Genomic DNA, 19170 nt, shown 5'->3' with positions numbered 1-19170 from the left:
AACATTGGAATGGCTTATGTTGGTATGGCAGATGACACTCAGATCCTAGGGGAGGAGGAAGAAACAAACTGTTTCTCACAGTCTGAAACCTCAATCCATGGTACGCGCTCAGAATTCACCTTGCTGTAATTCACTGTTAGCACACACATAAAGTATATTTATCAAGTTCACTATCAGTAAAAATTCTTACAATAAAGATGGTCATTTCATGTTGTTCTTAAGCTGTACGACAAAAGGTTATCGAAATGTTACCAATATGCTTTTTCCAAAAGATCTTATTCTGCTGATTTTGATCCTGATTAAGAAAGTTATACAGGTGTAGAAAAACATGAGGGTGAATAAATGATGACAGAACCTTAAATTTATAATCATGAGAAGTTTTTACTGATAGTGAACTTTATACGACACATTAGCTGTGTGCTAATTTTTGGGTTGACTATATCTCTTTGCTTAAAGTACCTCTTGAATGTTTCCACCCATCTTATCATTCCTACAGTGATTATATTTGAGTAAATCATTGTATACAGATTAGAATTAAATCTGTTCTAATCGTGTACGGTTCTAAGACAGCCACTAATCTCTTCATAAGGTAGGTCATTTTTGGAGAGGCTAGCAATAGCAAGCTAGCTTTGAAATAAGATCCAACCCTCCTTTTACAGAGTAGTCTACAAAGCCACGCTTCCTTCAAAACACTTGAACGCACAGAGCAAGGAGGATTTTATGGTCCTTCGCCTTAGACATGAGTCATGACATACATATAAATAGCCTACATTTAGACCACTTAACTTAGTGATTGCAATCAGGATGTGAAGAGACTTTCATTTAGCATAACAAAACAAGTCACCTACCTTGCCTTTAACTTATTTGAAAATATTTAAACATGTTGAATTTATTTATAGATTATATAATCTCACTGCTTAACTGAGCAGGAACTGTTGGTGACTAGGCCACTTCACTGTTGCACAGAATAGTCTAGTAGCCAACTAGGTGAACCCGGAAATGTTGAGTACACCAAAGTTTTTTTGCAGAAATGTGAAGTATGTGTCCCCAGCATACAGAAACTGCCGGATGCTAATTCGCATATGTTGAGCAATTTGCATAATTAGCATAATTAGCATTATTAGCTTAATTGTCCATTTTTAGCAGATAGTTTACACTGTATGGTCAATTTCTACAATATGTGAGTGTTTTTAGAGGTTTTAGAGGATGCTGATTTCAGTTTTGGCATTTTCAGATTTCAAAGAGCTAATTGTATTACATATTTTGATTTATTTTGGAAAATTCTGATTACTTTCAGTTATAATTTTAGGTTATTTTTATGGTATACAAAATAACGTACATTTCAGAATCTTGAGTGCTCTTGTGAATATTGATGCATTGTTTACGGTGTGGTGAGGCTGAAGATTGAAGATTTTGAAGATTCAAAATTGCTTTTTGGATAAACGATGAATCTTTGTTAGGCTGAATGTTGTACATTTCTGGAGGGAAAAGCAATGCGGATATTTGACATAACTTGGATCCTGCAACTGTACGATACATATTAATGGGGTAGCTCTTTAAGACACCCAATGAGATGACATCACCTAAGCCCATCACCATGTGTGATCAACAAACTATGTACAAATACACTATATACATGCCATTCAAGACAGGCCACGCAAGTTGCTAGGGCAACTCCCGAATGGCAGAAGGACTGTCCAGGTTGTTCCGCAAGTCGCAAGATCCAACGGGCACCCAGTTAAAATTCTGCCAGATGCAAGAGTTAAAACTGAGTCTGGCCAACCCGGGTCAGCCCGCCACACCAAAGGCTAACCAAGAGGGCCTCACCTCCGCACTACACAAAGCACACACTGGCTATCACCTTCAGGCAAACTGCTATGCCTCACAATTAATTAAAAAAAGGCAGCCTCGTCATCTTCACTATCCCCGTCTGTCCTGGTGAGTCGAGCAATGGTCCAAAGACACTTATATTCTTCATTTTAGACACACCTTCATCACTGTGATGATCTTGCACAACATTGTAGGCTGACCAGTCCAGGGGAAGAGGAGTAGAATGGAAGCATCATCCCTCCTCTGTGCTCTAGAAGCCCTCTCTCGGATGCTCTCTTGGACAGTAGCTGTTCTTGGCACTTCTTTCAGAGTGGGTGGAGTCAGCTTCTTAGGGCCTGTATAATGTTCAATGGCAAGACTGCTGTTAGCTAACGGACAGAATTTCTAAGCTTGGAGCTTTGTCAGACGGGGAACGTCTGGAGTCGCCACTCCAGGGAACAGGATCCCTGCAGGATTTTGCACAAACTGAGTGGCCATGGCATGTCTTGTGCGGCAACCATTGGGTGTGAAGACTACAAGATCAAAGTTATCACCCCAACTGTGAATAGGGCCAATGCACCTCTTCAGTCCATACCCACAGGTACTTACACTGAAAAAAGTATTCATTGAACTCAATTTTAGTTCAACTTAATGCATTTGTTTAAATGTAGGTAAAATAAATTGAATGCAATCACTTACGATAAAAAAATTGATCAAATTCAATGAATCATTTATTTCAGTGTATCTGCATCATCTGAGGCGTATTTGGCAGCTGATTTCCGGAATCCGGAGGACCTCATCATATGTTACAACAAGACCATGCTCATTTAGGTTCCGAACCAGTTCTGAACTACCATGCTTATGATGAAGTTTTACAGCTAGCCCCAAAGTTGTGTGATTCCAGCTTTTACGGATGTGCTGCTGGATGCATTGAGCAAGTGTGAGTGCTGGTTTGGTCACCGTTTCTACCCTGGACACAAGACTGGAGACAAGTCTTAGGAGAGTTGGACTTGTATATTGAATGACCCTATCATGCCTAAAGCTGCCAAAGTCGTATTCACGAGGCAATGGAATATTCTGGACCTCTCCCCGCACTTTTCTGACAAACTTGTCGACATCATCATCGTCATCATTGAAGAGGCCAGTTTGTCCTACTAATTTGAGTTATTTAGCAATGTACGGCCTAAAGCCAACAATCGTCTGACATCCTTCAACTCTCAGTACAATAACGGCATCACCATAATAATCACACAGGTGTGCTAGCATTTGTTTCCGGCACAAACTCCCAGAATTAGCGACAAAAACATCATGTAATTTGGAGACAGTCCAAGTCACTGACTTGTTTGCACTCATGTGGTCTATGACCGAAGCTAGGCAGCTGTCAATTGGTTTACTAGCAGTTGCATTAGAGTCAATAGGTACCTTCCTGAAAGCATTGTAACACTTGGTGTGATACTGAGCATCAGCTGCAGGTAGGTCCATGATGCCATTCACCCGTAGTTTCAAAACTTCTGCCCAATCATCCTGCCGTTCATTAGCCTGGAAAGCCAAACCTACATCAAGATGTTAGGTCTGGCAACTCACCATTGGCACAGCTCAATCCGAGGGGCGGGATAAATGGTTGTCTTTCAAATTCCCTCTTCACGCAATAGGATAGCGCTACAACCAAACAGAGCGTTTGCCCACCAGCGGAGCTAGTTGATAGATTAAACTTTTGCCGTATCTGGTCGGCAAAACTACAAACACATCTTCCTTTTTTAAGAATGACTTAAGTGCCGTTCTTTGTTCTTTTCTCAAAGAAAAGCTTAACTCCAAGTCCTCCAGAGTCGTGGCCAAAGCCCATTGGAAAGACCGCTGTTCGCGAGCAGCAGCCGCCATTCTTTGTTTTCCAAGTAGCAGGGAATTCACGCAGAACCATCACAACTCTGCCATCATTGTTAAGCCTGCCCACCGACTCTATACATGATTTGATTGGCCTGACTAGAGTTTGGTTTTTCCAGCTCGAAAGTCAATGGAGAGTTGCTAGACTACACTGGCTGCAAAATAAATGTTGCTTCCGCTAGGGTGCATCTAGATTTCTAGGCTAGCCGTTCATCACATTTAGACAAAATCACATCTTTCAAGGGTGGAAGGCCTGGCCTATCTAAAGTCTGACATTTCTTAACTGGATTCCACCTGTTAGGATTTTTCTTCACAAATAAGACCACAGAACAAGCACTGTTCTGAATACTAAAAGGCAGAGAGTTGAGAACGAATGATTCGCTTTCCTGGCTGACTCTGACATGAGTCTGACTTGGGTTTGCTCACGTTTCTAGAGCTAGTAGTATATGAGCTGTAGCAAGATTTATGACATAGCACAGAAGCTGATGAAGCACCATCAGTAGCAATAATGTTTGACAAAGTCTCATGTATGGCTGTGTCTCCGAGCTCTTAATTAGCATAGTAGTGATTCCTTTGGACCCAGATATTTTAAAGTTGCCAACTTTTCCACTGCATGGAGCAAACACTCTTCTTTCCCGACATTTCGACCTGATCAAACCATCTCTCTTTGTTTTGAAAGTACTTAACCCTAGAGTTGAATGGTTAAATAATCCTCCACAACAACTTGAGAAAGCAGCAATAACACTGAATATCGACTGTTTTTAATCCTTTCCTTATCAAACCACAAGAAGTCTGAATTTAAAAAAAGAATCCGAAATTTTAAAATAATTGTAACTAATTTTAGAACACCAGATTCACCCACAAAATGGATCTGACTAGAAATTCACAATGTATTGAACAATACTGTCACTATAACTCTGTCCACCTTTTATCTTAATGTGAAAACATAAGTAATATCAACATTAAAATGTCTGAATTTTTACGAATATTAAGGTGATATAAGAAAAAAATATTTGCAAGGTTAATTTCGACTTTAAAACTAGACTATGCTCCCTTGCTTTACAACATACTTATTACAACTACACCAGCTAGCTACAACAGCTTATTTGCATAAAAACATAACTGGACTTCAAGAAATGTAAACAAATTTAGTTTTTTTTAGGCAACATTCACATCAAAGAGCAAGAGCTCTTGTGATTCTGAAATGTGAGATTATTGTGTTTACCATGAAAATAACCTAAAATTTTGGCCGAAATTAATAAAAAATGTCTAAATTTATCCAAATTTGTTATAGAATTACCATTTTGAATTCTGAAAGTGCCAGAAATGAAATCAGCATCCTCTAAAACCTCTAAAACCACTCACATATTGTAGAAATTGCCCATACAGTGCAAATTATGTGGTCAAAATGGACGATTAAGCTAATAATGCTAAATATGCTAATTATGCAAATTGCTCAACATATGTAAATTAGCATCCGGCAGTTTCTGTATGCTGGGGACCCATACTTCACATTTCTGCAATAAAACTTTGGTGTACTCAACATTTCCGGGTTCACAATGGGGCTCTATGAGCTGGCTACTAGACTAGAATGAGAGAAGTGTACCAACAAAATGAAAGACATTCATGTGAAGTTATGGTTAGGGTTAGGAGTTTTTCTTTTGCTATGTGAGCAAATGGGAACACAAAAAAAGAAATATATATTTAACGTAGTCTCTCATTCACCGCTATAGAAGTTTACCCAATTATGACGACTTCCGCTTCTATGAAACCCGGAAATGTAAAAAAGGTACATCTATGCTTTGAAAGATAATGTTAAAACAGCTGTTTAACCCAAATGCAAAATAAAGTGAATTTCAAAACATTATAATATTGAAAGGTAAAGAACCTCTGAATTAGAGGTATTTCACAAAGATTTCATTTTACTCAGTTTTTCCTAAAAGTGTTTTTTAAATAAACTTAATAGCCTTATATGAAGTAGGAACAGACAGAGGAAAAAGAGGTAAATGATTTTACTGAAACTCAGGTTGCACTACCTGCCAGGCCACATTTCTGGCTCAACTTAACATAAATCTTGTGTAAATGAAGCCATTCATATGAATAAAAGAACAAGTTAATGGTTTTTAATGGCAATAATTGTACAAATGAAAATGTTTGAAAGTTTTCATAAAATATTCTGCACCATAGATGGTAGTGACTGAAAAGTTTGTGTTTAGCGTGGATAAGATGAAGTCCTGCTCCACAGGAGGATATTGGCATCTATACCATTCATATCAGGTTGAGAGTTAACACAATTCAGTCTTCATCGCTGCCCAAGTCCAATGGGTTGAAATCAGGGTCGTCCTCATCCAAGTCCAAATCATCCATGTCTTGGAAGAGCGACTCATCCACTTCCACACTGCTCCCAACTACATGGAAAAAGCAGAGAAGAGCCATTTTGAACTACAATCGCAAAAAAGCAAATGGGATCCTATAAAACTTGTATTTAGAAAAATAACAAATGACATTTCTTACCATCCTCTAAGAACTGGATATCTGATGTGTCAAGATTATGGTCTGTCTCAAAGAGCTGTTTCCCTGTAATAGAAAAAAAGTAAATGAGCAGAACGTGACAACAGGTGGTAAATCAGAGGAGTAAATATCAGGTTAGTAATCCACCTGTGAGTTTAGCCTTTCCTGCCTGCTCCTCTTCTTTCTGCCTTTTACTCTTTAGTTCTGTCATTTCTTGCTCAAATCTTGCTTTCCATGATAAGAAGTTCTCAATTGTGACCACAGTGCCTTGGAATGCAAACTGTGAAAAACAAAACAGAAACAAAGATTAGTCAAGAAAAAAACATTTTCCATTTCAATATAAATTGTAGCTATGTACACTGGAGGTCAATTTTATTTTGGATAATTAAGATATTTTATGTTTTTGAAATTAGTCTCTCACCAAGGCTGCATTTATTTGATCATAAATACGGTAAAAACAGTAATATTGTGTAATATTAGTACATTTTAAAATAACTATTTGAAATATATTTTAAAATATAATAATTAATGTGATGGCACAGATGAATGTTCAGCAGCCGTTGCTACAGTCTTCAGTGTCACATGATCTTTCAGAAGTCATTCTAATATGCTGATTTAGTGATTAGTTATTATCAATTATAATTGAAGCTTAATAATTAATAATGTTATAATGTAATAATGTTAGGGTCTTATTTTTTGATCAATGTTGAAAACATTTTTGCTGCTCAATATTTTTGTGGAAAATTAGATACATTTTTTCCAGGATTCTTGGATAAATAGACCATTTATTTGAAATAGAAATGATTACTTACCCCAGACTTTTAAATGGTAGTACATCATGGTTACCACAAAAATATTAAGCAGCACAACTGTTTTCAACATTGATAATAAGAAATGTTTCATGAGCAGCAAAACTGCATATTAGAATGATTTCTGAAGGATCATGTGACACTAAAGACAGGAGTAATGATGCTGAACATTCAGCTCTGTCATCACAGGAATTAATTACCTTTGAAAGTATATTAAAATAGAAAGTTGTTTTAAATTGTTATAATAATAATAATTCACAATATTACTGGTTTTTACGTAATTATTCCACCTTAACTTTTAACCCCCAGTGTAACTACTAACAAATCTACCATTCGAGACAATAACATTCTTTAAATTATACAAAAGCAACATTGCCTCACAGTTGGGATGGACTGTTTCAACCCAAATGATTGAAATTTTGTTGGTTATAATGGGCCTCTACTGGCAGATGCTGTAATTACATCTGGCACAATTTTGCTTCATTGACAGCACAGTGCTTGTGTATTCTGGCTAAAAAAATGTTATGGAAAGAAAAATGTAAATCACAAATCTTTCATTATATAATAACAGTCTTATAAAACAGTCTTTCCATGGCAAGTTTTCGAATGGCTCTGAAAAAGTATGAAATTGACTTTGCCCTGTCTGTTGAATTTCGTGTAACAGCTCAAAACAGTCAATATCCTGAGGGTAATTATAAAAGATGCTTTTGGATTTCATGATTAATGTTACACTACCCTCAGAAGGTACATGCTCACAACAAACCTTCTCAGCTTCTTCGGCCTCCCTTTCTTTTCTTTCTTCTCTTTCTTTCTCCTCTTCTCTCCTGCTCTTAATCTGGTCTACTATTTCATTAAGTTTCTCCTGCACAGCTGTAACTAATGTGAATATCATGACCATTCCCAGGTTTTCTTCAGCCTGCAAAAGAAAGAGGTTATTAGAAAGGGCTACAGGACAGCAAAAGAAGCGTAAGCCATCATCAGTATGTCCGCTTTATCAATTGTTAATGTGTTTTTGCTGGGTATGATGTCAGGTGTGCAGACCTGTTGCTTCAAAAGCGTTAGAATGCCTTCAGCGTCTGAATCTTCCAGGTTCTCCTGTGAAAAGATCTCCCAGAGAGGGGGCTCGTCTGGATATTTCTCCAAATATGTAAACTTCAGGGTCGCCTCCACCGCTGAAACAGACAGAAATCAGTGCTGGTGGTGTTTTGAGCTAAACTTTAATGATGGAAAAAAAAGATACTGTAACATTACGTGCACTGACATTGTACTACTTTTGATGAGATAAGGCACATTAACTTACTTTCATCATTTTCTCCCGCATCAGAAGTAACTGTGATGGTGAAGCTTGTGGGCTTCTCGGAAAGCACTGTATGAATATAGATATTGCAAAGAAAAACAAACAATCTAATGAAACCTTCAGAGATCACCGCTTCCATGTTCAGCAAGTAACGTTAAACATAAATCTGATGTTTAACATAACAGTTAGCTAGTCAACTTCTTCCTGACATATCGTTGGTCATCATTGGTTATCGTTTGCATTGTTTCTTAACCTTTGACAGCTCAATCTGCGGCTATAAAGAAAGATATCAAAGAGATGACTGAGTCGCCCGTATGATTAACTAACTTTATTTCATGAAAAGCTAGGCAGCTAATGGAAAGCGTAACGAAGTTATGGACATAAAAACCATATACTTTGCGTTCTATCTTACCTGTAAATGAGTCTGGGTAAATGGACTCTATTGCTTCTAGTTCATTCCTCTGCTCCTCGCCGTAGTCTGTCATTTTATGTCACAAATGTCCATAGATTAGAGCTTGCATGGAAGAAACGTGTGCTAAGGCCTGTCCAGCATCGATGTTATCTGGGATCTTCAATGATGTCTGAGCTTGCGTCTGGGTGGCGTGAGTAACCATATCTATGTGAGTAACACCCCACTTTTACTCGTTCTGCTAAACATTAGTACAATTGTAGTAATTCGTGCTATCACACTATTGAATCTGTTGCAATGGATTGTATATATAATAAACAATGGATAAAAGAAAAACACATATAAAAAGGCTCGAATCTGGCATGGATTATTATAGCCTGACGGTCCAGCCGCTTTCCTAAAACTGCCTCTCTACTCCACTATCAAAGCAAGTTTATATTTGTTTAATAAATGTCAACTTATATCTGTAATTATATTAGATTTAATCAGTTTTAAATCATAACATCCAGGAATTAATTTATAATCGTTGTCTTTTATATTAAGCCTACTTCTTTATTTAAAGTGTAATTTTAGCTGAGCATGCTGCCCATTTCACAAACCCTTTTTAAATCGCTTTTATGAATTAAATAGACGCTGATGGAGGTGAGGCAATAAGAAAAATAATAATTAAAAATAAATAACTACATAAATAAATAAATATAAATGTATATATGAATAAATTCAGTATATTTAAGTTCAGTAATTTCACTTAAATGGCAGTGAAAATGACCTATTAGTTGTCATTTAAGTGAAATTACTGAACTTAAATATAGCCTACGAGCTTGATAAAAAATTATAATTCTAGAAGAAAATTTCAGATGGCACTTAGGCTAGAGGCTTTTGCCTCTGACCTAGCCTACACTTCCATATGTAGCCTATATATATTGATAGTACAGGCAAGTAACTACAAAAATGAAGCCCTTCCCTAGATATGGTTTTGTGTAGGCTACAGTTAGGCCTATATGCTGCTGAAACAGCGGAGACCATTAAATTCTATGAAACTAAGATTCTTACTTCAGCTTTTGTTGTAGGCTAATAGCTGGCACAGTCCGCTATTGCAGGCTGCCTAGGGCGACAAATGTGTTGGGGGCGCGGACGCACTCTAGTGTCGCCCTATCTACTTCCCATATTAATCATAAAATTAGAACGAAACGCGAAATAAAACATGTTTATTAAACATGAGCAAAGGGCGCCCCCTCAACCACACGTTTAATTACTTGTCAACCTGATTATTAGATTGAATTTATGATTTTTGTCGACCATTTCTGGATTGGCGGGGGGCGGGAGGGTTGCGTTACGTTACGTTAGGGAAGTGCTCAGCTGCTGCCGCGTTGATCGAAAATGAAGCAGTCTAAACCTCTGGTGCACAGGGACGAAAACGGAGAAAGGAAGAAGATAAAAAAATAATGCTCAGTATAGAGTAAGTCTTCTCATCTTAGCTATTAAGGTGTCCAATGAAATAAATTTACTTAGTATTGTAGCCTACATCACCTAATATTGGACGTTTCATTGCTGTCACTAAGCTATAGTTTGCTAGCTATAGTTACTTTGAAGGTGAATAGAAATGGCAGAAACAACTGTTAATATTTTATTATTTGAGATAGAGCTAAAAGAACTTAAATATTTTAATTTTGTAGTGGTACATACATTATCCATTAAACCAGTTTAATGGTCATAATTTGCTTAAATTAATCCAATTTGGTAAATATCCTTGAACATTCTTTGTAGAATTTGTGTATAAACAATTTACAGTTGATTCTTCAAGTAATAATTTGCTTGTTGAAGTGTTGGAGTGACTATTAGAGCATTTTTGTTTGTTCATCAATGAACATTCCTTGTAGCATTTTTGTATGTGCAATTTATTAGAGTGTATCATTTAAGTAATATTTTGCTTGTTGAAGTGTTGGAGTGACTACAGGTGAAACTCGAAAAATTAGAATATCGTGCAAAAGGTCATTTATTTCAATTATTCAACTTATAAGGTGAAACTAATATATTATATAGACTCATTACATGCAAAGTGAGATATTTCAAGACTTTGTTATGGCTTACAGCTTATGTCATATCAATTCATATCAATTCTAATTTGCTGTGATTTTGAATTTGGGGTTTTCATAAGCTGTAAGCCATAATCATCAAAATTATAACAAATAAAGGCTTGACACTTATCAAGTTTCTTATTTCTTATTTTCTTATAAAGAGCGGGGGGGGGGGGGGGGGGCTGATTGCAGGTATCAGGTTGACCACCGCCACAGGCTATATATAAACACAATATGAAAGTTCAACAGTAGGCCTACGCATCATTCAATTATGCGCAATTTTTTTTTTTTTTTTTTTTGGTCTGTCTGGTAGATGTGCGTTTGTCACTGTAGTTCACATGCATATGAGCTGCATGTCATTTAGTTCGGTTTACAAAATGATTCATTAATTTTTATGTTTTGGGCCAAACTCACAAGTGTATTGATCTATATCAGGGGCCTACACCACGAAGCCGGTTTAGATGGCTAGCCCGATATGTTTTAGTTTAGTTTGCGGCTTTTGCGCCTTCCCTGGGTTTTAGGTACCATGAAAGTGGTTTGGCTTTTAGCAGTTCCAAGAGGTGGCAAACCGAACTTGGACCAATCGGCTGAGAGCAAAGTGACGCATGTCTGATGCGATGAAGTCACTCCACCTGTTTCCACTCCGAATTAAAGATCACGCAGCAAATTATTTTAAAGATAAAATCGTCCGGCTTTTAATAATGCTTATAGAATAATAGAATAATTATAATAATAATTGTGTATGATTCAGATATTATTTATGTAGCCTAATTATATTGTGCCCTTGCACATTTAGAATTTTAGTTTATTAATTATTATTACCCACAGTTTAATTGAATACATATATAAAGGTAGGCTAATATAAATAGGCTACACTTTAGAATCAATAGATAAAGCTATAAAATTACTACATGTGAGCTCAAATGTTACATTTTCTCTACCTTTATCAAATGTATAAACTAACTTCACAACTTTTACTTGCACTGATATAGCAAGATATTTTATTTTAGTTGTCCTATTTCATAGACAGCTATTTTCTTCTAGCTGTGTAAATTTGTTTAAATTCTTTATATTTTTCAATCTCGTAATATTCTATAGTGAATCGCGCTGCTTCTCTCGCGAAAAATGAATCTCAGTTTCACTCTTTCTCAGCATGTGATTGGTTGTTCGCTACTGATGTCACACCTAAACTCCTAAACTTAGGATCAAAGCCTGAGTTGACAGAGAAAGTTGATGATCAGCATCATGGTACCTACAAAGCCTGGTTGGATTGGTTTGGTTTTGTCAACTCAAAACTAATCCTGTAACCCTGAGTTTGTTCAACTTACCATGATGGTACAGGCCCCAGGTTTTGTTAGTAAAACCTTTTATTAGTAATATCAAAGTACTTTTATTTTGCCATATTTGAAAGTGAAGAGAGACAGGACAAGACATGTTTTAGATAGCTAGATAGAAGATAGATAGATAGATAGAATCTTTATTGTCATTATACACGTATTGTACAACGAAATTGGATGCAATCTAATTAGTGCAACATTAAACAAAGTACAAATATAATATACAAAATAAAATAAATAAAATAAAAATTCTAAAGAGAATAAAAGAATAAAACACATCTCCCAAAAACACAACAGATCAATACACTTTATAATAAATTATTCATCTCCTAATACTGTATTTCAAATTGTGTTTAGTGCTGCTATTGCTTTTGGATAAAAACTGTTTTTTAATCTATTTGTTCGTGTCTTCATTGTCCTGTAACGTCTCCCAGAGGGCAGCAATTCAAACAGGGAATGTCCGGGATGAGATGGATCCTTTAGTATGTTCTGTGCTTTTTTGAGGCAGCGCAAACTATAAAGATCCTTTAGGGAGGGGAGAGGGCAGCCAATAATCTTCTGGGCGGTGGTGACGACCCTCTGGAGTGCTTTCCTCTCTGTCTCTGTGCAGCTCGCGAACCACACACAGATACAATAAGTCAGTATGCTCTCTATGGAGCAGTGGTAGAAAGACATAAGCACTTTTTGGGTCAGATGGTTCTTCCTAAGAATCCTCAGGAAGTAAAGTCTCTGCTGTGCCTTCTTAACCAATACTGTGATGTTAGTGCTCCAGGTTAGGTCCTCCTCTATGTACACGCCCAAGAACCGGAAGTCCGGGACCCTCTTCACACATTCCCCGCTGATGAAAAGGGGCTGAATATCGGTTTTATTTTTCTTGTAGTCTATTATCAACTCCTTGGTTTTGGTGGTGTTGAGGACCAGGTTGTTATCCATGCACCACACAGACAGCCGCTCCACCTCATCTCGATAAGCGGAGTTTTGTTACTTCTAATCAGTATTTTTAACTTTTCGCACACTTAAACTTGAATTAAACTGCCTCACAATGAATAACATATATTGTTGTTGTTTTTATTATTATCATTATTATTATTGTTATGTTTTGACTTGCAGTCCACTGACCAACGACCTGAGCATGTGCTTCACTTTCACAGCAGGAAATAACCACCACAAACATGCCGGAAATCAGCATTTTGTGTAATTATTTTGATATTCTATAGTAACTGGTACTGTTTATGCTTTTTGAAAAGCTATGCTAACAGAAACTTGTTTTGATCAAAGGGTCCCTATTCAGATATGTGGGTCAAAATGACTGAAGAAAAGTGTCGGGGACTCTAAATGTGGTTTTCCTGTTTGTCAAAACTTAAAACCTGCAGAGGAAATAAGCAGTGTGGTTTACATGTTTACATGTTCTATATTTTGTTGGATGGCAATGTGATAGCAAAGTACAATGTACAAAGCAAAGTACAAAGTACAATGTGATCATATTGTACATTTTAATCAGTATTGTTCAACTGGATAATTACATACAGAGGTTGTCATGCATTAAAGTGCATTGAACACTGCTTTATAAGAGCATAAGAGAGCTCTTGATTCACAGAAGGCCTAAATGACAAATGGAAAATTCATTTCCTTGACTTTGAAAAACCTGAAATGCAACATTCAAACAATATGCAAATTGGATGTTGTTATTGAAAACACTACAGACACTCAAATCTGTCTGAGTTTGTTCATTGGAGTATAAAATGCAACAAAAATATTTGCAGTCTGAATTGCATCAGGACCACCTCCTAAGTGGATAAAACAAAACTTCCAGTTACTTTATTTTACATACAGGTTGTAGCTACCAAACCAAAATCTAATTCTGCTTAGATTCACAGTGGTTTTTCGTCTTCAAAGTCATATTCTTGGCTATTCAATTATCAGTCCATGCAGCTTTGTGCCTCTAAGCCATCTCTATGCCATCTTCCCCCTCTATAACAGGACGCTTCTCAGGGCTGAAGTCTCGATCTGTGCGCTCCACGTATCTCTGCAGTGTGCTGTAGTACTGTTCGCTTTTTTTAAAGGTGTATACAGTAGAGACTGCCTCCCAGGCCTTGTGATTTGGAAAGTGAAATTCTTCAGGGCATTTGTTGTCAAAGAAACTCTTGAGGTTTCTCTCTGCTAGTTTGGTGGCATAATCTTCCGCAAAAGTGTCAAACTTTTCCTTTTCCTTCTCCATGTAGATTCTCTGGAAATTTAATTGAAGGTAGCTTACTTGAGAGCGACAGTTCTTAAAGCAAGTCCCGATCAGCGCTACTATTGCTGATATGATAATGATGGACCAGCCGAGCATCTGCGAACATAAATCAATCAGTTGAATGTAATAAAATATTTACTAATTATTACACAGCTCTCTGGTAAACTTGATATGAAATATTACTAAGTTGTGATAATTCTAAAATGTTAAGATGCGGTCACATTAGGCTACCCAAAATTTCCAGGCAAAAAATATCAATTGTATTTGTCAATATGGTAGCAAAGCATAAAGCATGGTGCACACAGAAGTCACATACAAATCAGTTATAAACTGTGGTGAATCCACATGACCAGCTTAAACCTGTTACTAAATCTGCGGAAATCTTTCGCTCCCACCTGAAATTCTCAATTCGTGGATTAGAAATGACAGCATTTCGTCAGCGAAAATTTGCAAAAGACAGTAATTGTGACCATATCTCTAAAGCGTTCCTTAAAGGCCCCCAAATCAAGCTTTTAATTTTGTCTATATGTGGAGTTTTTAATATGCTTTTAAAGAAATCAATGTGCAAATTCATAAATCAACACCATTGCTGAGTATTTTCTGCTTAAAACTACAGTGAACCAAAGACAGTCTCAAAATCGCAGTTTGAAATCGCTGGTGTTTCTGATGTCACAAACTACCTTGTAACCAATCAGGTCAATGTGTGATCATCAATGAGTGGATTTCTGAGCCGGGGCGAGTGAGTAGAGGAGGGGCTAATTTGCATAGAACCGCATATACTAAATGAGGCAAGGGTGTGGAGTTACATTCAAGCTAGTTTAAGGCAGGAATATTTTTTAAAGGCAAGGAAAAAAGGTTTAAATATGTAATTTTGGTGATGAAAGATGAGTTTTAAGAGATAAAATTTATTGACTGGGGGGACTTTAAGAAAAAAAAAAGTCCACTACACGGAGCAAAACAAATAGCCATAAGACGAACACTGCAATACATTGGCCTTTCGTGGAATGGATGTTAAAGGTTCTTCATGTAGCCTAACCATAAATGCTAATAAAGAACCTTTATTTTTAAGAGTGTAATATAGTCTGTGCTCACCTGTGACTGGGCTCGCAGCATCAACAGCAGTTCCATATTTTCATTTGTAGGCAACTGAGACTTGCCGCAGGGAACTCGGGGCAACTCTTCCCGGCACGTAGGTGTCTTGTTTTGGCAGAAAATTTTCACCACCATATTTTCATCCAGGCCACTGACAGCACACTCATAAAAAGTTCCATTTAACAGTGCTACAGTAAGCCACATAATAGGGGCAATGAAGGCTCCAGTTAGCACTTTCACAAACACTGACAAGCATCCCATAATGTTACCCTTAGGGCATAGTTTGGTAGGGTTGAGACAACACCCAGTATATAACCGCCAAAGTCGTGCACTGACAAAGAGACCAATTGTTAACAAGACGACTGCAGGGCCCAGCAGGAAAGCTAATCCATAGGCAAAATTCTGTCCTCGGTTGCACGGACACTGGAAAGACACCATGGAGAAGATTCTTTCACTACCTATTGTCAAAATAGCCATGAAGCTGTAGCCAATAGTGCTCTTCTGATTCGTGAGGAACTTCAGGACAGTCTTAAAAGAATCCATAGCTGGTACAGACATAGCTGGTAAACACTCCAAATGAGTTGGTAAACTGAGAGAAATGGATTATGCAATGGCGCTCCCTTTTCTGGCTCTATATGAATTTGTTTTCCACACCCTCCTTTCTCTTCTCCTTTTCTGTCTGGCATTTACCACAGCTCATCAAATCCCTCCCCTGTCCATCCTCCTCCCCTATCAGTAAAGGACCGTGACAAAAACCAGCTCATCAGGTTCTGGTGGAAGTCAAAACCGGCTACAGATGTGTATAGAGACACATTTACCCATCATGCAACATCAGTCAAACAAACAAAACCCCAACGCTACATGTTGGATTAGAGAGGTATAAACTGATCTGTGGAACTGACAATGAGCTTATTATTATTATTGGAATTCTGGAATCTGGAGGATGGAATGTGGAAATCTAGAGGCAGGAAATTACCCGACATCTTTAAGACAGCAAATGTGTTAGATCAAATAAAGAGGTGTATTGCAACATAATGCTTTACATTAGTAAAAAAGGGAAGCAAGTTGTTCTGGGTGTGAGGAGACAGTTTCTGTTCTGCTCTTATTGTGCCCCAGTGTTATGCACTGCACTTTTCACATAAAGTATCCGCTTTAACGCTAACCGCAAATAGAGCTTAATGAATATTGATTTTTTTTAAAGTGTGCTTTTAGCAGTGTGATTGTCAAATTGTACATGATTACTTCACGAAAAAAGCCTCAAAGTGCTGCCTGTTGAAATATGAGATCACTAATCATCATGTGCATGAAATAAGTTGAAATGACACCAACAATCTAACATTATAATGCAACTACTTTAAGGTCAGGGCACAGCTGTTTAAATAAATATGGATGTTGTTCATTTTCTGACAAAAAACATCTTTGTTGAAAAAGATTAGAAAAATCTGAAAACTTTTATTTATTTATAAAATTATAAAAATACTTTTTATCTGCAACACTGTAAAAAAAGGTTGCATTACATTTTTAAGTACAATCAACTTGGATGTTTAAGTCAATCTGAAGATTATAACAAATTTTACAGTGCATAAAAGTTTTTTAATATTCATATGAAAAATTATATTGAAAGAACAAAAAAAGTTAAACAATAACAAAATTCAAAAGAAACAAATGACTTAAAAAGAACAATGAACTGACACTGTAAAAGGCACAGAAAATGAAGCGAGGCAAGTCATCTTTACGGCTGTATGGTAAGAGCTGTCAAATAAACAGCATGCACGTCTACAGGACCAGTTTGCCCTCGTCCACAAATGCAAGTGCTGCTGGGTTTGCAAATTCATTTTCAGACTTCACTGAAGCCCTCATTGCTGGATTCTCAAGGTCCTCACAAGTGCACACATATTTGTGCAGGATGCTGTAGTATTCGTCCATGCTCCGGAACTTGTAGAAGGAGGAGATCTTCTGCCAGGCCTGTCTGGGAGGACTCTTCATAGGAATGGGTTTGGTTAACTCAAAGAAACTTGTTATGTTTCTCCTAGCTAGTTTTTCGGCATGCTGAGATGTATAGCTGTCCAAAAACTCACTCTCCTTCTGAGTGTACATCCTCCAAAACCTCAGCTGCATGTAACTGATTGGAGAATAGCATCTGGCCATGCATGTGAGCAGAAAGGTGAACATCATGACAGTAGCTATCAGGATCCATCCAAGAACCTAGAAGTATAGTCCAGATATTAGCCCAGAGAGGTATGTAACTAACATCAGATGTGTTGAAGCACAGACACTAAAAATCATTTTAAGATTATCATAGAGGACCTTATGAACGCAAATGACAAAAATAAAAATAACCCTTTATAGGCTACCTAGAAAAATTGGTATAGCACTTTATTTTACAGTCCTGTTCCACATATTCATATACTTATTAGCAATTACAATAACTGGTTTATATACGTCATAAACAAATATATGAGTAGTAAGTTATGATAACATATGTTTTTACATTGCTTTAACTCATCAAAATAAGTTAAGCAATTTTCAACTTTTTATATAAGTTATACAAGATTCAGCTCATTTTTTAATGTCAGATTAATGTATTTTAAGTTAAAATGACTTAAACATCCAAGTTGTAACTAAAAATTTAAGGCAGACTTTTCTATTTTTAGCTTATTTTATTTATTTACAGTGAACCTATCCCTAAATCCCTTAGTTAACAAAACAACAACAACAAAAAACAACAAAAAATAAATATATATATATTGTTTAATATTTAAATATTTTTTTTCTGAGTTTTATTTGATATCTAGGCTATTTTGACATGATTTAATTTAAACGGATTTCATTTTCTTGGACAAATACTAAAATGATACCAAAATTCCTTCCGCCTGCAGCTCACCTGCGACTCCGCGCGTATAATGGAGAGAACAGCCGCTCTCTCACTTTGTGGAATTGCAGTTCCATCACAAGGGAATTTCTCCAACTCCGTCCTACAGTGGGGATACTTTTCGTTGCAAAGGTGGCGTCTAAAGAGTGTAATGTTGGCGCCAGTCATTGAGCACTCAAAATACACCCCTTTGAGCAGAGCAACTGCGATCCAGCTGAGAGGTGCGACCATTGCAGTCATGGTGATTTGAAGAAACACACACAAAAAGCCAAATGCGTAATTAAAACGACATAATTTCGATTTCCTAAGGCACAGACCTGTGAACAGTTTCCATGTTTTATTGCTCAACATGTAACTAAGGATGAGCAGTGCAACTGCGGGTACGAGTAGGCAGACGTTTCCATAAATGAAATTCCAATCATTGCAAGGACACTTAAAAGCAAAGACCGAGAAGACGTGCTCGCCACCCGCAGTTATAAGAGCAATTAATCCGAATCCTAAATTGGTCTGCTGTTTCTGAGTGAAGCTAAGCAAAGGTTTTAACTTATCCATGCCTGCAGCTGACGGCCGTAAGCCCTTTGTTCATGAAATGACACTCTTAGTTCCGTTATGAGACTGCTGAGGTTTTTTTAACGTGTAATGTCTGCTTTTCAGCTGTAGTGGGAGAATTACTTTATGAGAAAAATAATAATAAAACAACAACAACAACATAATTTAGCCTATAGTGTTATTTTTACACACCAGTTAAAGGCATTATAAACGGCAAAACATGTAATGCCTTTAGTGGCGTGTGAAGGCAATCTGTATTCAAGCACAACCAACCAGTGCTAAATCTAAAC

At 37.0% G+C, this 19170-nt stretch overlaps 3 protein-coding genes across 3 annotated transcripts; all 3 read right to left on the bottom strand.

Annotated features, from left to right (window-relative positions):
- Positions 1-5797: 5797 nt before the first annotated feature.
- On the bottom strand, positions 5798-9129 carry rwdd1 (RWD domain containing 1). The gene is made up of 7 exons (XM_081389459.1): positions 8720-9129; positions 8311-8376; positions 8052-8182; positions 7774-7926; positions 6349-6481; positions 6205-6267; positions 5798-6098 (listed from the first exon to the last, which is right to left on the bottom strand). Exons 1-7 carry the CDS (start codon positions 8790-8792, stop codon positions 5986-5988), a joined length of 732 nt encoding a protein of 243 aa, XP_081245585.1. The 5' UTR covers positions 8793-9129; the 3' UTR covers positions 5798-5985.
- Positions 9130-13232: 4103 nt separating this feature from the next.
- LOC308704854 (calcium homeostasis modulator protein 5-like) lies at positions 13233-16140 on the bottom strand. The gene is made up of 2 exons (XM_081389457.1): positions 15460-16140; positions 13233-14463 (listed from the first exon to the last, which is right to left on the bottom strand). Exons 1-2 carry the CDS (start codon positions 16015-16017, stop codon positions 14074-14076), a joined length of 948 nt encoding a protein of 315 aa, XP_081245583.1. The 5' UTR covers positions 16018-16140; the 3' UTR covers positions 13233-14073.
- Positions 16141-16894: 754 nt separating this feature from the next.
- Positions 16895-18934, bottom strand: calhm6 (calcium homeostasis modulator family member 6). Its single transcript, XM_081389465.1, has 2 exons — positions 18344-18934; positions 16895-17664 (listed from the first exon to the last, which is right to left on the bottom strand). Exons 1-2 carry the CDS (start codon positions 18881-18883, stop codon positions 17236-17238), a joined length of 969 nt encoding a protein of 322 aa, XP_081245591.1. The 5' UTR covers positions 18884-18934; the 3' UTR covers positions 16895-17235.
- Positions 18935-19170: the final 236 nt, after the last annotated feature.

This window comes from Scardinius erythrophthalmus (assembly GCF_964197995.2).
Source record: "Scardinius erythrophthalmus genome assembly, chromosome: 16".
NCBI lineage: Eukaryota > Metazoa > Chordata > Actinopteri > Cypriniformes > Leuciscidae > Scardinius > Scardinius erythrophthalmus.
The sequence above is the reverse complement of the archived record's forward strand: the minus strand, read 5'-3'. Positions and strand labels throughout refer to the sequence as shown.